At 40.1% G+C, this 18,483-nt stretch overlaps 1 protein-coding gene across 4 annotated transcripts in view; it reads right to left on the reverse strand.

Moving 5' to 3' along the window:
• Positions 1 to 18,186, reverse strand: part of COL12A1 (collagen type XII alpha 1 chain) — a 264,287-nt gene extending 246,101 nt beyond the window's left edge. Inside the window, exons 1-2 of one of the 4 annotated variants that reach the window (XR_012243891.1) lie at positions 17,978 to 18,186; positions 5,407 to 5,517 (exon numbers count right to left, since the gene is read on the reverse strand). Coding sequence is in view for 3 of the 4 variants with exons in the window: in XM_073626810.1 (XP_073482911.1) it covers positions 5,407 to 5,479 (73 nt within the window). In the remaining variant the exon portion in view is untranslated. Of the gene's footprint in view, positions 1 to 5,406; positions 5,518 to 17,254; positions 17,373 to 17,977 lie in introns of those variants that run through there. The other 3 variants (XM_073626810.1, XM_073626812.1, XM_073626811.1) reach the window with 3 other exon arrangements.
• Between the last annotated feature and the right edge of the window lie 297 nt (positions 18,187 to 18,483).

Consider the following 18,483-nt stretch of genomic DNA (forward strand, 5'->3'; position numbering starts at 1 on the left):
CTGAACCAGCGCAGAACGCACGGAAGAAGATGGGCATATGCTGCCAGCCCATCTTCTTCCACTGTAACAGCTCCCCCCGGATGTAATCCCACTGTTCGTGATGTAATTTCCATACATTCCACCCTGGTTCTGGTTGCCCTCCTGGTGGCCTCAGGACGTGCTGAGGATACACTACCTACACAGCCACATATTGGAGCCCTTTCTGGAAACTAGGAGCCCGTTGGACCACCGGATAACAGATGAGCTTATGTCCTTTTTATCTCTTGTGAGTGTTTTTATGTACCTTGCCATTAAAACCCTAATTTTAACACTGCACTTAGGTGACGCTTCCTGTGTTCTCCCCTTCTATCTTTCTGGGGTTATTACTACAGCCACTGACACCAATACTGGGGGTTAATATTGGCACCAATGCTGGAGGTTATTATTGTGGTGGCTGACACCAATACTGGGGTTTATTGTTGTGGTCACTAAAACCAATGCTGGGGGTTATTTTGAAGTCACTGACTCCAATGCAGGGTGTTATTTCTGCATCCATTGGTGCTAGGTGTTATAATTAAGGCCACTGACAGCATTTCTGGGAGATACTATTACTGTCATGGACACTAACCATGGGGCCTATTTTACTCCCACTGTCTCTCGCTGCAAAAAAAAATACAGCGGGACTCAAATTTTAAGGCATCGAAGTGTGTTACATTTTGTGCTGCCCCCAGGAAGTGTCAGGTGCTGTACCTGAGACCCATTAAAACATATTTTTGACCATCACTTATATAGATAATAAACGATTGAAAACAAGCAATTCAAAAATTGACAAAAAGCAAAAATCTGGTTTTATAGCGAGGAAATACTGTATATATCATGCTTGAAATGCTGAGTGCAAGACTATTTCAAAAGGACAAAAACAGTAATGGTCCTTTCAATGCATATGTGGTCATTATGTAAAAATGTATGCCCTTCGCTTTTAAGTTTCGAATAAAATCTCATAAATAGAAATAGTAATAGACTCTAATTAATGTATCATTCATAATTTTATAGCGAGAACATTACATGCCTCACAATATTAAAAAATGGCACACCCTATGATTTAAGATCCCTTTAAGGGATATTAACAAAGAATATAGTTAAAGAAATGTCTTTGATATACAGATCATGACATTTAAATTTCATTAATGTACATCTTGTCAGCACAGCACTAACTCAAGGCTTCACTTAGTTACAGGAGTCTAACAGTACATTCCAGGAATATCCTCCATATAAACACACGTCTAATGTTGTCCTAATGTATTATCATCTGCATACCATATACACCAAACAGCACAGCTCAGCAGCTTCTCCAATATAAATTTTACTGCCAAACATGGTTGTGAGATTATTCCCTTAACTTGAGAAATAAAGATAAAATTTTTGCAATGCAGAACAAAATACTTGAACGGATTTTAACCCTTTAAGTGAGAAAGTTATTTGACCTCAGTTTCAGAGATTATCAAAACATCACTAGTTTACCAAAGACAGCATCTGAAAAATGTATTATTGAAAAATTAGTACTTGTGTGAGAAAAGAACATGCAGTTACTTGAATGTGGATTTTGGAATGGTAAAAATTGGTACAATGGCTGACTATAAAAGCATGCTGTCAACAGGTGTCTAGCCTACTAGTAGATTGGTTGTACTCAGGTGACCCTTAATCCCATTTATGTCCTGTCTTCAGTAAATATACATGGAATAGTTATGAGAATGAAATTTTGCAATGCTAGACTGCCTTAAATGGTCTTTCCTATGACATCAGTGGAAAATACTAAGTACAAGAACTCTTTTCCCTATCTAGTTTCCAACATGTCCAAGATCAATCATTTAACATTTTTGCCACATAAAGTCAGCCTTATTCATCAAACTGCCAACTAAAGATTTATTATTGTTGTCCATATCAAGTGATGAGATTCTTCCAAATCTAAATTGGTGTGGCAGACAACGGAACAATTTTTCCTTAAAGCCTAACACCAAATTTATATTATGTTTTGGATAGAGTAGAGATGGGTTAAAATCACTGCCAGGTTTCTGGTTGTCTATTCCCTCTTCAGAGGGGATTTTTCCAGACTTCCTGTTCTAAAGAAACACCAGAACGTGAGAGGGAATGTGCGTGAGCTGAAAGAAAATTCAAGAATGTGGAGTAAAACTGTCCAAAGAGAAAGTACCGTATTTAACGGCGTATAACACGCACTTTTTTCCCCTTAAAACCAGGGGAAAATCGCAGGTGCATGTTATACGCCGATCCCCTGCGATCCCGACCTGTCACATTTGCAAAATCGCCGACCGCGATTTGAAAATGGCGCCGCCGGCGCCGAAATACACAGAGCCGGTCCTCGGCTCTTTCCGGCGGCTCTCGTTCATTTTCGGCTCCACTCGTAGTCCCGAGCGGAGCTATCCGAACCTACTCGGCTAGGTTCGGATAGCTCCGCTCGGGACTACGAGTGGAGCCGAAAGTGAACGAGAGCCGCCGGAAAGAGCCGAGGACCGGCTCTGTGTATTTCGGCGCCGGCGGATGGCTGGGATCACTGGGGAAGGCTGCACTAGGGAAGGCTGCACTGGGGAAGGCTGCACTGGGGAAGTCTGCACTGACAAGGCTGCACTGGGGAAGTCTGCACTGACAAGGCTGCACTGGGGAAGTCTGCACTGACAAGGCTGCACTGACAAGGCTGCACTGACAAGGCTGCACTGGGGAAGGCTGCACTGACATGGCTGCACTGACAAGGCTGCACTGACAAGGCTGCACTGACAAGGCTGCAATGATGGGCATTTAAATGTAAGTTTTTTTTCCCTTCAACTTCCCTCCTAAAAGTTTTTTTTTCCTTAAAATTCCCACCTAAATTGGGGTGCGTGTTATACGCCGGTGCGTGTTATACGCCGATAAATACGGTAAATCACAGGAAACAAGTGACATTTCCCCAATGTAAGGAAGAAACCCAGGACGTGAGGGGGAAATCCCACCTTTGACAGGTGTCCCCATTGGAAAATATTTCTATTTCTGTTAAGTGTCAAACTGTGGATTTCACTCACTATCTATCCCATTGACAATTCTCACCAGAAAAATGATGATAATAATGACGGGTAATCTCTCTAACAGGGGTACAGAGAACAATACAACTTGACAGAGGTTCCCATGCTTTCCCACTGTGTCTAAGCAAGTTATCTTGACATCTACATTAAAAATTATTAGTTTAATAAGTTATGTATTTTAGTTATCCAAACTTTAAAATGAAGGATATTTGCCTAGAGAGCTACATTTATATTAACGTATTCTTAAAATTAACCTGAACTTTAGCCATAGAGGACAAAACAACAGGTTCTCTAAAATGGCAGCTCCAGCAGCAGCATACATTGATATTTCCTCCATTGCATTGGGCCCCGGGTGCAAAAATAAATACCCAGTGCTTCTGGGTATTGGGAAATATGTAACTTACTCCCTTCCAAAATGACAATGCCTGTTCTTGGCCTCTCAGATAACCGGCATAGTCTTATTCCATGACTGAAGGGGGCTGAAGAGAAAGTAGGTATGTGCAGCTTGTTGGGCTGGCATCAAAGTAAACCTGTTGTGTTGCCCTACATAGGCAAATCATTTTACATGTAACATTAACCTTTAAACGAAACTGAAACCTTAAAGTCTAATCTTTTTAACATGTTGTAAAGGATTATCACAACAAAACTGATAAGAATAAAGAAGATGTCTTCAAAAGTCTCAGAATTGGAATACTATAAGCAATATTCTTTGCACCTTAAATCTCCATCGACCAAACTACCACACTGAAAACTACTGATTCCTTAAGCTAGGGGTCTAACTGAACAAACATGCTTTATCTACATATCCGTGCATATAATTATAATTCACATATTTTTTTCCCATTAGGGGTGCACAAGAATGACAGGACAATATTTAATAAAAATATGTTTTTGGGTGTAACAAATGTATACAGCACTTTTTACATTATTTTTTTTTTTTAATCAATTGGTCATTTTAGTATAATCTAAACAGAATTATGCTTTTTAGTTCCAAACAGTGCTATGAGATGCTGGCTGCCAAAATACATTCTGCACATTCATGGTGGCGTCTATGTAGAGGTTTCTTTCACAATACATTCAGAGACAAGCTTGCCAATGCTACCTGCTAGCAAGCAAGCTTCCCCACAATATTTGCTTTTTTTTCAAGTAACTATTAAAAACTAAGATCTTACAGTAACATTTACAAGTAAAATGTCAGTATACTGCCCTTGTAGTCCTGGAGAAAAAAATTGTATGCTGCAAAAGAAGGAGGAGAGTAGGGAAGTAAGGCAGTGGGCTTGTTCTTTTTTTTTTTTTTTTTTTTTTTCATTTTATTGGTTTTATATTAGTGTAGTGCAGAGTAAAAAAACGATGAAAACTTAAAAAATTCTCAATCCTCTCCCCCCATCACCACCATTTTGCTTCTAGTGCCTTTTCTTACCTTTACTCCCCCACCACTGCACTCTAAAAATTGAGGTGCCCTTGAAAACAGCTAAGAACCTGACATGTCACCTGTCTCCCAACAGTGCAGTGTTTGGGGTCTAAGCAGCCAATCAACAGGCTCCAGAACTGCCACACATGGCATATCATTCACTGAACAATTGTCATCTATATGAAGTGAATATGTGTAACTTTGTGGGGGAGTTGGTAGAGATTGGAGTAAGGAGGATCTGGCTGGATAGGAGAGGGGTTTTGGGAAATATTTTAGTTGTCACTTGCTTTAAGCTTCGCCTCATGTACCAACTCAGCCATACTTATTTGTACTAGTTAAGCCCAACCTATAGCACTATGAAACTACTGTACACAGGATAGAGTAGCCTTTAAAAACTATACTTTATAATTCACTAAACACTTACAATTAGAAGACCCAAGTGCATTGTCTACCTTCCTACCCTTCTCCTGTGCAGCTTACTGTGCAGTTTGCTACTTACCTGCAGGTGCACTTTAAGAAACACATATTACATTTCATAATAAAAACCAAATAAATATGCCTAACATGTACATACACAGTATAAAACATTTAATAATATATGAATGTTCCACACTGCACAAGTGCCAAGCAGGAGAGGTGTGCCAGGTATCGAGGGCTCCCAGTTTGGTAATTTCATGCTTACACAAGTGTCTTCTACCTGGGGCCATTCATCTTGAAGAGTACTTGCCAAGCCCCTGTGTAACTGATACACAATAAAAACCTCTTCCACTTTGGTTTGGGGAGAAAAATATAATATTCACACAAGACGCAAGAAGACAAATAGAAAGAGCACTCAGAAGGAAATGGAAAAATGAATGGAAAATTAGGTGTAGTTGGAAGGGAGAGTTGTCAGTCCATGTCATTAATCATGGGCATCAGCAACAATATAACAAGCTTATCTATTACCTTCTGCCTCTATAGATGATAAGAGCAGGACAGCACACAGTGCTGTCACCGCACTGGAAAGCCGTGTTTTCATTTCTCTGCTTTTTCCAGGTCACAACAACATGAATGGATCTGCAACCATAGAAGGAAAAAAGTTTAAATAGGAGGTCAATAACATACAAAACATGTATACCCATGCATCTGATATACAGTATCTCACAAAAATGAGTACACCCCTCACATTTTTGTAAATATTTTATTATATCTTTTCATGTGACAACACTTAAGAAATGACACTTTGCTACAATGTAAAATAGTGAGTGTACAGCTTGTATAACAGTGTAAATTTGACATCCCCTCAAAATAACTCAACACGCAGCCATTAATGTCTAAACCGATGGCAACAAAAGTGAGTACATCCCTAAGTGAAAATGTCCAAATTGGGCCCAAAGTGTCAATATTTTGTGTGGCCACCATTATTTTCCAGCACTGCCTTAACCCTCTTGGGCATGGAGTTCACTAGGGCTTCACAGGTTGCCACTGGAGTCCTATTCCACTCCTCCATGACAACATCACAGAGCTGGTGGATGTTAGAGACCTTGCACTCCTCCACCTTCCATTTGAGGATGCCCCACAGATGCTCAATAATGTTTAGGTCTGGAGATATGCTTGGCCAGTCCATCATCCTTACCCTCAGCTTCTTTAGCAAGGCAGTGGTCGTCTTGGAGGTGTGTTTGGGGTCATTATCATGTTGGAATACTGCCCTGCGGCCCAGTCTCCAAAGGGAGGGGATCATGCTCTGATTCAGTATGTCATAGTACATATTGGCATTCAAGGTTCCTCAATAAACTGTAGCTCCCCAGTGCTGGCAAACCATGACACCCCCACCACCATGCTTGACTGTAGGCAAGACAAACTTGTCTTTGTACTCCTCATCTAGTTGCTGCCACACACGCTTGAAACTATCTGAACCAAATATGTTTATCTTGGTCTCATCAGACCACAGGACATGGTTCCAGTAATCCATGTCCTTACTCTGCTTGTCTTCAGCAAACTGTTTGCGGGCTTTCTTGTGCATCATCTTTAGAAGAGGCTTCCTTCTGGGACGACAGCCACGCAGACCAATTTGAATCAGCCTGTCAGTGCTCAAACTATGGTCTGAGTGCTGACAGGCTGACCCCCCACCCCTTCAACCTCTGCAGCAATGCTGGCAGCACTCATACGTCTAGATTCCAAAGACAACCTCTGGATATGACACTGAGCATGTGAACTCAACTTCTTTGGTCATCCATGGTGAGGCCTGTTCTGAGTGGAACCTGTCCTGTTAAACCGCTGTATGGTCTTGGACACCGTGCTGCAGCTCAGTTTCAGGGTCTTGGCAATCTTCTTATAGCCTAGGTCATCTTTATGTAGAGCAACAATTTATTTTTTTCAGATCATCAGAGAGTTCTTTGCCATGAGGTGCCATGTTGAACTTCCAGTGACCAGTAGGAGAGAGTGAGAGCGATAACACCACATTTAACACACCTGCTCCCCATTCACGCCTGAGACCTTGTAACACTAACAACTCACATGACACCGGGGAGGGAAAATGGCTAATTGGGCCCAATTTGGACATTTTCACTTAGGGGTGTACTCACTTTTGTTGCCGGTGATTTAGACATTAATGTCTGTGTGAGTTATTTTGAGGGGACAAAGCAAATTTACACTGTTATACCAACTGTACACTCACTACTTTACACTGTAAAAAGTGTAATTTCATTAGTGTTGTCACATGAAAAGATATAATAAAATATTTACAAATATGTGAGGGGTGTACTCACTTTTGTTAGATACTGTATATAGGATATAGACATTTACACAAGTATGTGTGGTGTTGTTAATATGAAACATGCTTGTCTTCAAGGCCCTCCCAGACTACCACATGCCTCCAGGGATTCAGAGCCTGTGGCAACTTGCCTTTACAACTGCAGACAAGGCTGGCTAATCATACCCAGGTGATCAGCAACAGCAAGGAATGAGAGTGTGGTTATTCAACTGTAGTAAAATGTTAACCTCATTAGCGCTGGTGACACAGTGAATTACTTTATAACTGCCTTCCAGTATTTCACACAAAGTAAGTGTGACGTTAGGAAACCATTATCATTAAGTCATGAAAGTTATTCTTTTCTTAAATTTGCTATTTTTTTTTGTTTTTGTTTTCTTACAAGTTATTCATATCAGTTCTTGACGAATGAATGCCTACAAATTAATGCTTTTTTACAATAGTCACATATATATGCACATAACCTAGAAGGACATTCAACATGACTATTTTAAGGATAAGTTCACCTTTTATAATATGTTATTCATATTCAGCGTGTAAAATGTATCATGTTAGATTTGCACTCCCCCCCCCCCCCGAGTCCCTGTTTTGACAGCGAGTGTGGGATCTTCTCACCCCACTCACTGCCACTATCTAAAGAAAACACAGCCGTGTGGGGCTCCACTTGACCAGCCACATGATCCATTGTTCTGTGAATTGGAAAACTACAAGTCCCGACAGCCTTTGCTGCTGCTGGCTTGTAGTTCTCAATGAACTACCACGGCACCGTTGAGCATTGTGGTAGTTCATTCTCTCTCCCTGTCAGAGTGTATCTGCCTGTACAAGGTATGAGCAGACAGATACACTGCATGTTCGTGGGTGCAATGCTTTAGAGGCTCCAAGTAAAAATAATAATAAATGCACATTTTTTTACCTGCAAAAAGGTTTGTGCATTCATTTTATTTTTTTAAAAAGGTGAACTTACCCTTTAAAGGGGTCATCCAATTCCACTCCTTTGTAGTAACTGGCAGAAGTGAAGGTCTGACCACACATACTGTAGGCAACAGAAGACCTCTATCTCAGTATTCCTTATAGTATCTCTGCACATGGGATGCAGGGTGCTCATATATACTTATACTTGAAGCAGAGCTTAACTGTATTGGAGCATCACAAACCTTAAATGCTATTTAGTTCATTTTCAATATACTGTACAAAGCAAACTCGCTATACAATTCTCCATTGCTTTTTTTTTGTTGAGAAATCACTTTGAAAAACTCGCCCCCAACCCCCCCCCCCCCCTAGCATTTAGACCCATGCCATTTTAAGGGGCAGATGATTCATGTAGCATTTACTTCCTGGTATCCATCTGCCCTTACTTCAGGCATAAAGCCAAGAGGGTGTGTTTAGCTGGGGAAGCCCTCTGCTCCCCTCCTTCCCTTCTCCAGATGAAATAAAAAAAGGCCCATGAAGACTCCTGGATTATATTACATAATTGTGGTCTAAGTGAACAGACAGCAATTGAAAAAATGTAACATACATAATTGTATATATAGATATAAATATAGATCTATATCTAAATATATAGATATACAGCTACAGTATAAATATATAGACATATAGTTTCCTATCTACTTACTAAGCCTAGCAGCCTAAGGATTAAAAATAGTTAATGTTGATTGAGAGAGTAACGTTCCACTTTAAACACTTAAGGCTCTTTCACACCTGCAGATCCGTATTCAGACATCCGCTTGCTCAGCAGGGATCGCTCTGTTGATCCCCGCTGAGCCAGGGATGACAAGTCCCGTCAGGACCTGTCAGATCTCCGCTCTCCTCTATGGGAGGATCAGATGATTATGGACCGCCTGTCCGTTTTCATCCGATCTGAGCCGCCAGGCGGATGGAAAATAGGGTTTCCATCTGACTGGATTTTGCGGAGTGCCCGGGGTGGATCGGATGTCAGCGGACATGTCTCTGCTGACATCTGTCACTCCATAGAGATGTATGGAGTGACTGTTCAGATCCGCTGAAAAAACTGACAGGCGGATCTGAACGGTCCACATGTGTGAAAGAGCCCTTAGGCCGATTTCACACTTGAACTTGAACTTGTGTTGAAGCGCGTTTTAGGGGTTTGTTTCTCATGCGCTTCATGTTGCATTGAAATGCATTGCCAGTTCTTTCTATAGCCTTTACAACAAGCTTTGATGGATAAAAAAAACACAAATAATGTTTGCTAATGAATGTCAATGCACTCAATATTTGAGACCTAGAACCATTAAAAACAATGGGAAACTATTGCACATGTGTTAACAACAGCTGTGAATGAGCCCTAAAGTGTTAATTAGAATATGTAACCAAAAAGTTATAAAAAAGAATACAAAATGTGAAATAGAACTGAGGCTCTTCGGCTTAAAAAAAAAAACTGCTTCTTTAATTTGGTCAACACAATAGGCCAACAGCATGAATCGCAGAAAAAAATGTTCCCATCTCCTTAGAGCATTAGCATATCTAAATTGTTCACTCTTAGCCCTGGTTCACATTGGTGCGTTTTGACATGTCAAATCCCGTTTGAAATCGGCAGCAATGCCACCGTCCTAATCGATGCAACGCTGCATTTGCGGCGCCACACGGATTTCAAAAAGTAGTTTCTGTACTACTTTTTGCGATTTCAGGGTGCAATTTCCATTGACATCTGTGCAGAAACCCGCTCAGATGTCTGTGAAATCGCCGCCAAAATTGGGACTGACATGCAGGAGTGAAATCGTGCGAGTTCAGCTGAACTCGAACAGCTTCATTACTGCAGCTCAGTGTGAACCTCGGCTTAATACTACTTTTTAAGACAGTGACCTCCACTCCCTATGAAACAAAGGTAACCTCAAGTAAAGGGAGCACCTACAGCTGTGCTGCACAGAGTTCAAGCAGTGCCCAGTTTATATAAAATGTTAATTATTTAACCTTCACAGTGTAAGAACTTGATTTCCATATTACTAACCGAAGCTTTGTCCTCCAATGGATTTACACTAGGAATGAAGTTTGGGTTCACCGCTACCATAGGTTCAAGGTGATTCCTGTGGGTTCAAGACTTTTAGTCCTGGAGAATTAATGAGCAGATTGACCCATGATTTTTTCATTAATTGCACAATATTTCACCATGGCGTTTGAGCTATGGCTTGCAGGCTTAGAATGACCATAATGGGGTCCTTGAGGATAGGCCAGCCCCCTTGCAATAAAAGGGGGTACAGAGCGGCCACAGCATGAGCGAATTGGAAGCTGCTGTAGGAAACGCTGACAAACTTCATAAAAAGAGATGAGGGTCGATTAGAAATGTGTACTTTAATTCTGATTGCTAACTCTTTGGGAAATTAACCTTTTTTCTGGTTATGGTTGATTTGAGGTCACTTTTAGTTGACCGATCTATAAGAATTTTTTTTTTTTCTGCAAGGCTTCTCTTCAAATTATGTTGTTTCACACACACTCATTACACCTCCCTATCCCCACAGATAAAATAAAATTTAGGCATACACCAGTTAACCTTGTTGTTCCATCTAAAACTGCCCTGCTCAGGAGGTATGCTGGAGGCAGATGTCACCAGAGGCGGCCATTTTTACTAAATCCTTCCTCCCCACTCAACTGCCCCTTCCATTAGCGTCACCTGAGGCAGGAGGCTCTAGTTACCACATGGTTAAAACACCTCTGGTCCTTTTGCTGGTCAGTTTTACACTACTGTATCCTCTATAGTATCTAAATTCTTTTAGTAAAATTCCAGGCTGTGTTCACTGTTTCAAGTAGATTTGGGCCTAACCTTGCTCATTAAAACTGTACTGCTGCTGTCCAATTTTATGCGGCTGTATCATCTCCAGTTTCTTAATTCTTAATGAGAGCTTGATAGAAATTGGCCGGCGGCTGATAGTTTTGCATCAGCAAGAACAGGGAGAACCACAGAGAATACCTGGCCAATTCCTATCTGCTGCCAAAATGGGTCTATTACCACTTAATCAAAAAGCATGCATCTCTGTAAAATAATACATGAAAAAAATATTTGTTTTTTCAAAGTGAAAAGAATCAGATTCGGATGCTGCTGCTATATGTAAGCCAAGCGTATTGTGAAAGGAAAAAGCAATTTCACAATGAAATATGCCCTGCCAGTGTAGGCTGTTACTGAAACTGTCTGTGAAAAGCGCTATATAGCACTATGTATAGCTTTAAAGCTTTAACCACTTGAGCTCCAGAAGATTTTACACATTTTAGGACAAGGCCATTTTTTTTGCTGATCGGCACTGTCCATCTTTAACTGGCAATTGCGCGGGCATGCAACACGCAAATTAAATTTATATCTTTTTTTCACACAAATAAAGCTTTCTTTTGGTGGTATTTGATCACTACTGGGTTTTTTATTTTTTATTACCCTGTTTCCCCGAAAATAAGACCTAGCGTCATTGTCGGTGATGGCTGCAATATAAGCCTTACCCCCCAAATAAGCCCTAGTTAAAGTCCTTGTAGGTCTTATTTTCAGGGTAGGGCTTATTTTTGGGGGAAACAGGGTAGGGCTTATTTAGGGGGTAGGGCTTATATTGCAGCCATCACCGACAATCACGCTAGGTCTTATTTTCGGGGAAACAGGGTATATAAATGAAAAGAGATTGAACATTTTGAAAAAAAACTATATTTTTTACTTTCTGCTATAAAACATATTCAATAAAACAAATTTTCTTCATAAATTTAGGCCAAAATGTATTCTGCTACATGTCTTTGGTAAGAAAAAATAAGTGTATATTAATTGGGTATACATGAAAGTTATAGCGCCCACAAACTATGGTATATATATACTGGATTTTTTTTAATTCATTTTTTCATACTAGTAACAGCGACGATCAGTGACTTATAGTGGGACTGAGATAGTGTAATGGGTGATCTGACACTAACTGACACTTTGTGGGAACTAACTAACTGACATCTCCAGTGACACTAATACAGTAATCAGCGCTATTAATATATACCAATGACACTAGGCTAGGAAGGGATTAACATCTAGAGGCGATCAAGGGGTTAATTGTGTGCCTATTAATGTTGTGTGCTGTTTTTTACCACAGACCAAATTTTTCTGTTCCCTGCTTTGCAGGGAAAAGAAACAAAGTGATTGTTCCCTCTGTTCAGAGCCCTGTGTTGTTTGTCAACAGTCGATCAGCAGGTCCTGGCCACGAATCATTGGCCAGGATCTGCTGACAGACTCCCACTGTGTCAAGCTATGCGGGAGCATGAGTGCTGAAATGCCTGAAACTCAGAAACAGGCAGCGGCATACAGGAACATCGTGGTGCCTGTAGGAGCCACCCCATCACAACCCAGATTGCAAGGATAACTTGCCACACATTTGTGGCAGTGGTGTAGTGTAGTGTTAACTTGCACATTTTCACTGGCAAGAGCACTTGAAGCACAAGATCTAGTTGACACTTTTACAATTTGTAGCACATTTCCATGGAAAGTATCTAGCAAGAGCAAAGTTGCAGTCTTGAGTCTACAGCAAGATTTCTGCAAGTCTACAGCATGAAAATTCAACCACATTGACCCCTGTGGTTGGATGACTATTGAACCAGAAGTTGCAGAATGTTTGCAAAGAAAGTTGATCTGGAGTCATGCAATGCGGACTTGCTGCAATTGTGCAACAAACTTGTGAAGCCTGGCAAGTCTAGCAATAGCTTAGCAAGTCATTTTCAAACTTGCAGCACTATTGCTTTCTGGGAGTATATGTGCTGCGGCGGGTCGGCAAGTAGTTAAGGCATCTCCCAAGCATGGTATTTAAAAGATTTGTCTATTTCAAAGTTGCCCTCAAAGCCACATCAAATTACCAACTGCCTCACTGTATGGTATTTTTTTTTTTTTGCATTGGTACTTGCCCCCCATGGCAATGCCCAGTTTCCTATAATTTTGTTTTTATAGTAGTTTGTCTCTCCTTAATGGCCTACACTTAGACAGGCTATCCCCCCTTCGGTCTATTATGAATGCTGCTGCTAGACTAATACACGTCACTAACCGATCCATGACGGCTGCTCCTCTCTGCCAATCCCTTCACTGGCTTCCCTTACCCCCAGCTTATAAAATTTAAAATACTAACCACAACATACAAGGCCATCCACAACATCGCCCCCAGCTATATCACCAACCTCATTTGCAGATATTGCCCAAATCATCCCCTCTGGTATGTCCAATCAACCCTTACCCTATCCTCCTTTAGGAGATCCCTGAAAACTAATTTATTCAGGGACGCCTATCCCACACCCACCTAAGAACTGTACCCAAGCCACCCCCATCAAATCATCCCCCGCAGCTATTACCTTTTGTACTACCACGAGCATGGCCTTCCTGTCCCTTCTGCATTGAACTGTATCGTATTTGTGCTGCCCCCCACATTGTAAAGCGCTGCGTAAACTGTTGGTGCTATATAAATTTGTGTATAATAATAATAATAATAATTTAACACCAAGATTTACCCCCATAGACTTCAATGGGATTTGCCTCTAAATTCAGGTTTGAGAAAATTTGCATAGGAATTGCCAAACCCTTGGCAAATTAAACCCAGGCAGATTTGCCCATCGCTAATATACACATAATGGTAGTTCCTCAGAAAAGCATTTTTGGAGCAATCAGTGCACACATCGGTCACTGAGTTCAGTAAATACAAGGTGGCTCATTTAGACAATGGAAATTCTGCCTGAGTTGTTACTGAATAGCTTTTCTCTTGGCAATTTTAAGCCCACCACCACTGATGTAGTAGTGCAGGACCTTTTGGACCCTAAGAAAACAGCAGCCATGATGTAATGCTCACGAGGGAGTCATGCAGAGATTATAAAACACCATGATTGCTGTCACAGATGTTGTTATAGAAGTAACACAAAAGCAGAGCTAGCAGGATTAAGGGTCATAGTTTAGGTTTCCTTTCCTAATCAGTCAGCCAGACACAATAAGGGTATGTTGGGTAATGAGTGCAAACCCCATTAATAGTATAGTGCAGACACAGGTCCCAGAGGTTCCTTTACAATACATTCACACTGTTTTGGCATATCCTATGCATGAGCTGCTGTTAATATAGCTTGGGCCGGGTATTCAGATTAAAGTAAAAACCTCTGCCAACATTTCCAGGAATTAAACCAAAGTGCATATTCCACTTTCCTAATACAACATTCCCATCCCCTACTACTCCGAAAACAGAACGCACAGTGAAGTACTGTAATAAAACTTTCTTTTCATTGCCCTGGTTTTTAAAGAGCATGAAGGAATCATCACTGGAAAAAAAAAGTATACAAAAGGGGTATATTTATAAAGCAGTGAATGTGATTTTCAGTTAACATTCACTGGTGGAGAATCAATCACTGTCGTTTAAAGCACATGTACCAGGATAATTCGCCTGTAGTTAATGTTTGATAAATGTCACAATAGTTGCTTTATAAATATGCCCAAGATGAAACATCAACTGCAAGTTTGAATCTGCCTGCTCCTTGACATCTAACACTAAATTAAACCCATATATTAAGTCAGAGATAGGGTTTGGGCATATGCTAGCTACACACAAGGACTGCATTTACCCCACTAGTGTTAAATCCTAGCATGGATGACTTATTCACATTTTCTGCTCTCTGTTCAAATGCTTTGTGTTCCATCATACAGCTTTGGAATGAACAAGAACAGGTATCATATAACACAAGTGGTATTGGCTTCTGGCTCGCTGCGCCACCTAGTGGCCAAAAAGAAGTAATACATGGATTTAAGGACATAGTATTGATACATTTGCCAAAAAACTTTTCTTTAGTTTATTGCCTGTTTTAATACAATTTATAAGAGGATGTATTTTCAGAACAATGGTTTGATTATATCTTTGGTATTGAAACACCCAGATTAGGAAAAATCAATAAGTAGTCAGTCTCCTGCTACTGTAAGCATTAATTAGTTTAGTAAAAAAAAATGCCTAGCACAAAGTTTATATTAACGCTCCCGGATTAAAGATCATCATACTATATATAGTATTGATTCATGCCTATATAATCTGTGATCATTCATGAAGCTACGAGCTTCAGCTGACGTTATGGGTTCACAACAGCTGGAATGGAAATCTTAGGGGAAAAAAAAACTTTTATAAACTAGGGCAAGAGACTGAAAAAACACATTGCAGCTTTCAGCAAGCTTATTACACATTAATTTCCAATCAGATGCAGCAGAAGCACTGCCTGCCGAGTAATGACTATGAGTCTATGCATAAGGAATTCCAGACGGTCAGCTCTTTATTACAGCCCGACATTTGCTGATCCTATAATAAATCATGGGAGCTTTCCAAAGTTATCTTCCATATGATTTCTGCGCTTTAACACCTCCGCTGCGGGGACAGGGGGAGGGGAGAGGTGGGGTCAGTCTAGCTAGGCAATGAGACCTGCTTCAAATGTACTTTACTACCCCAGTCAATGCAAAGATGAGCTCATTAGTCAACTCAGCACACACAGATTACACACATATTGTGCTATACAACCTACCTAGACCTACCTTAGATCTCATTTCTTATATGCACTATCTTATATATATATATATATATATATATATATATATATATATATATATATATATATGCATGTATGTGTATATATATATATATATATATATATATATATATATATATATATATATATATATATTTATTTATATTTATATATATTTCAAGTCAGAAATACCAATAAATACATGCACTTTACTACCCAAGTCAATGCATAAATGAGCTTTTCAGATAGCCAGACACAGAAAATGAACTAATACACAGACATTATATACATATTGGAGCTATGCATCCCAAGTTATATCTACCTACCCTATATCTTAATTTCTTAGATTCACTCTATAGTACATATAGCCATTATAAAAGAAGGTATGGTGTCCAAGTTCAAATGTGCTTTAACTACACCAGTCAATGCAAAGATGAGTTCATCACTCATCAACTCTGCACACATTGAGAATGAAAAGCAGATCTAACATCCAGCCTTCTTTTATAAACGTATTGGAGTTATGCAGACTACTTATATCTACTTTCCTTATACCTCATTTCTTTTATTTGCTATATATTACATTGATCTTCGTGACAAAAAAAAAAAGTATAGTGCTCTTGTCAGAAAGACTATAGTACATATTATCCTTATAAAAAAAATAGTGTACAGTATTCAAGTCAGAAAGACTAATACAAAATAGTACAATAAAAATGCACTTTACTACCTCTATCAATGCAAAGATGAGCTCACTAGTTAACTCAGCAGACACAGGGAGGGATCTAACACACATCATACACATATTGGAGCTATACAGACCATTATATCTACCTACCCTTGATCTCTTTAATTACATTCGCTCTATATTACATATTATCTTCTTTAAAAAATAGGGTCAAGTCAGAAAGACTAAAAAAAATAATACAATAAAAATGCACTTTTCTACTCCAATCAATGCAAAAATGAGCTCATCAGTTAACTCAGCAGACAGAGAATGGAAAGGAGATCTGATACACGTCCTTTTATTATACACATATTGGAGCCATACATTTTATATATAGATTTATTATAACCCACCTATCTCTCTATCTCAAATTCTTATGCTCGATCTTTAATTATCACATATGGTTAAGATTGAAGAAAAAAGGTATACTGCTTAAGTCAAAAATACTATTCTTATGTTCGATCTTTCATTATCACATATGGTTAAGATTTTTTAAATAGGTATACTGCTTACGTCAAAAATACTAATAAAAAAATAACTAGGTGTACTTTATTACCCCAATTGATGCAAAGATGAGCTCATCAGTTAACAACTCAGCAGACACAGATAATGAAAGGCAGATCCAAGACTTATCATATACATATTGGAGCTATACTATACTTGATCTATATATCATCATTATTCGAAAAATGGAAGTTATAGTGTTCAAGTCGAAAATACTAATTAAAATGAACTATATAAACTTTATTACCCCAATCAATGCAAAGATAAACTCATCAGTTAACAACTCAGCAGACACATAGAATAAAAGCAGATCTAATACCTACCATATACATATTGGAGCTATACAGGTATACTTGATCCATATATTATCATTATTTAAAAAAAAATAAAGTTATAGTGTTCAAGTCCAAACCTCAAGCACACAGAAAGATACACCCATTGTTCTCTCGATCAGCAGATCAGTGCCAGGTTTTTGTAATACCTTTAGCACTACGTGTTCCATTGTGCCCATTTTCCATGCAGTAACCATTTATGATCCTGAGGCTGCACTCTGCAGCCAAGCTATTTCCCCTAGCTACCCATCCACCCTGTATCTGTGCAAGGATGGAGAGTGACAGATCGGTTGCTAAGGGTAACTGCCATCATTGTTTAACCCATTCCTTGCGATTATTCATCTTACCTTAGGTGTGCTGCATGGGTCGAGAGCTGCACAGACATTTAACCCCTACATGGCCAGCTAGGCAGAAGGGCCCACAACCCCCCAAAAGAGTTAAAGGGCTGTTGCACAGAACTGACGACACACAGGAGGATTTCATTTGCAGATCTGTGCAGCCAGCGTCTGGTGGATTATATACAGTCTGCTACAAATCAGAGAAGGGAAGAGAGGGCAGACAAAGCATTGAGTATGGGAGATAGATCTGCAGTGTATGGGAGAAAGGTGATCTGTTGTAGGAAGGGAGCAGGGAATTGTGATCTGTATACAGGTAAGCTGCTAATACATGAAATGAGACCTAAGTCTGAGAAGTAGGAGAGAGCCGGACTCGAACCTGTGGCTGTAGAGGTCCCTGCTGTGAGCGGTCCAGCTGTGGCTGGGATGAGAGAGCGATATGCACAGGGTCTCCTCCTGGTGGCTCCCAAAGATGCTCCGTCCTTAAGGACTGTCTTGTGTGAAATGGGAAGCGCCTCTCCCCAATCTGCTCCTTAATAGAGGGCTGTTCCCAAACTCCGCAAACTCTTGCGAAACAGCAGGGGAAGGTGGACTTCTGCCACTGGGTAATAGATGCAATGCTTCTGTATGGGATGGGGGGGTGGAAGTGGTGAAGAAGGAGGGAGGGTAGAGGAAAAATAAGAAGGGGGGGAGACTTTTTGCTCTTTTTTAGAAAGTTCCACATACTTTTCAAAATTCTTTCACCATGATTACTCTTGGAATACTATTGCCAGGGGGTCCTCTGTGTCTTCTCAGAGCCAGGAGGAAACTGGAAGCTCTCTTAGGTTTCCCTGGCAAGTTTACAAAGGGATTTCTCAAGCTGGAAGAACAATGAGGGGGGAAAAA

This window comes from Aquarana catesbeiana, linkage group LG04 (genome assembly GCF_042186555.1).
Source record: "Aquarana catesbeiana isolate 2022-GZ linkage group LG04, ASM4218655v1, whole genome shotgun sequence".
In the NCBI taxonomy this organism is placed as follows: domain Eukaryota; kingdom Metazoa; phylum Chordata; class Amphibia; order Anura; family Ranidae; genus Aquarana; species Aquarana catesbeiana.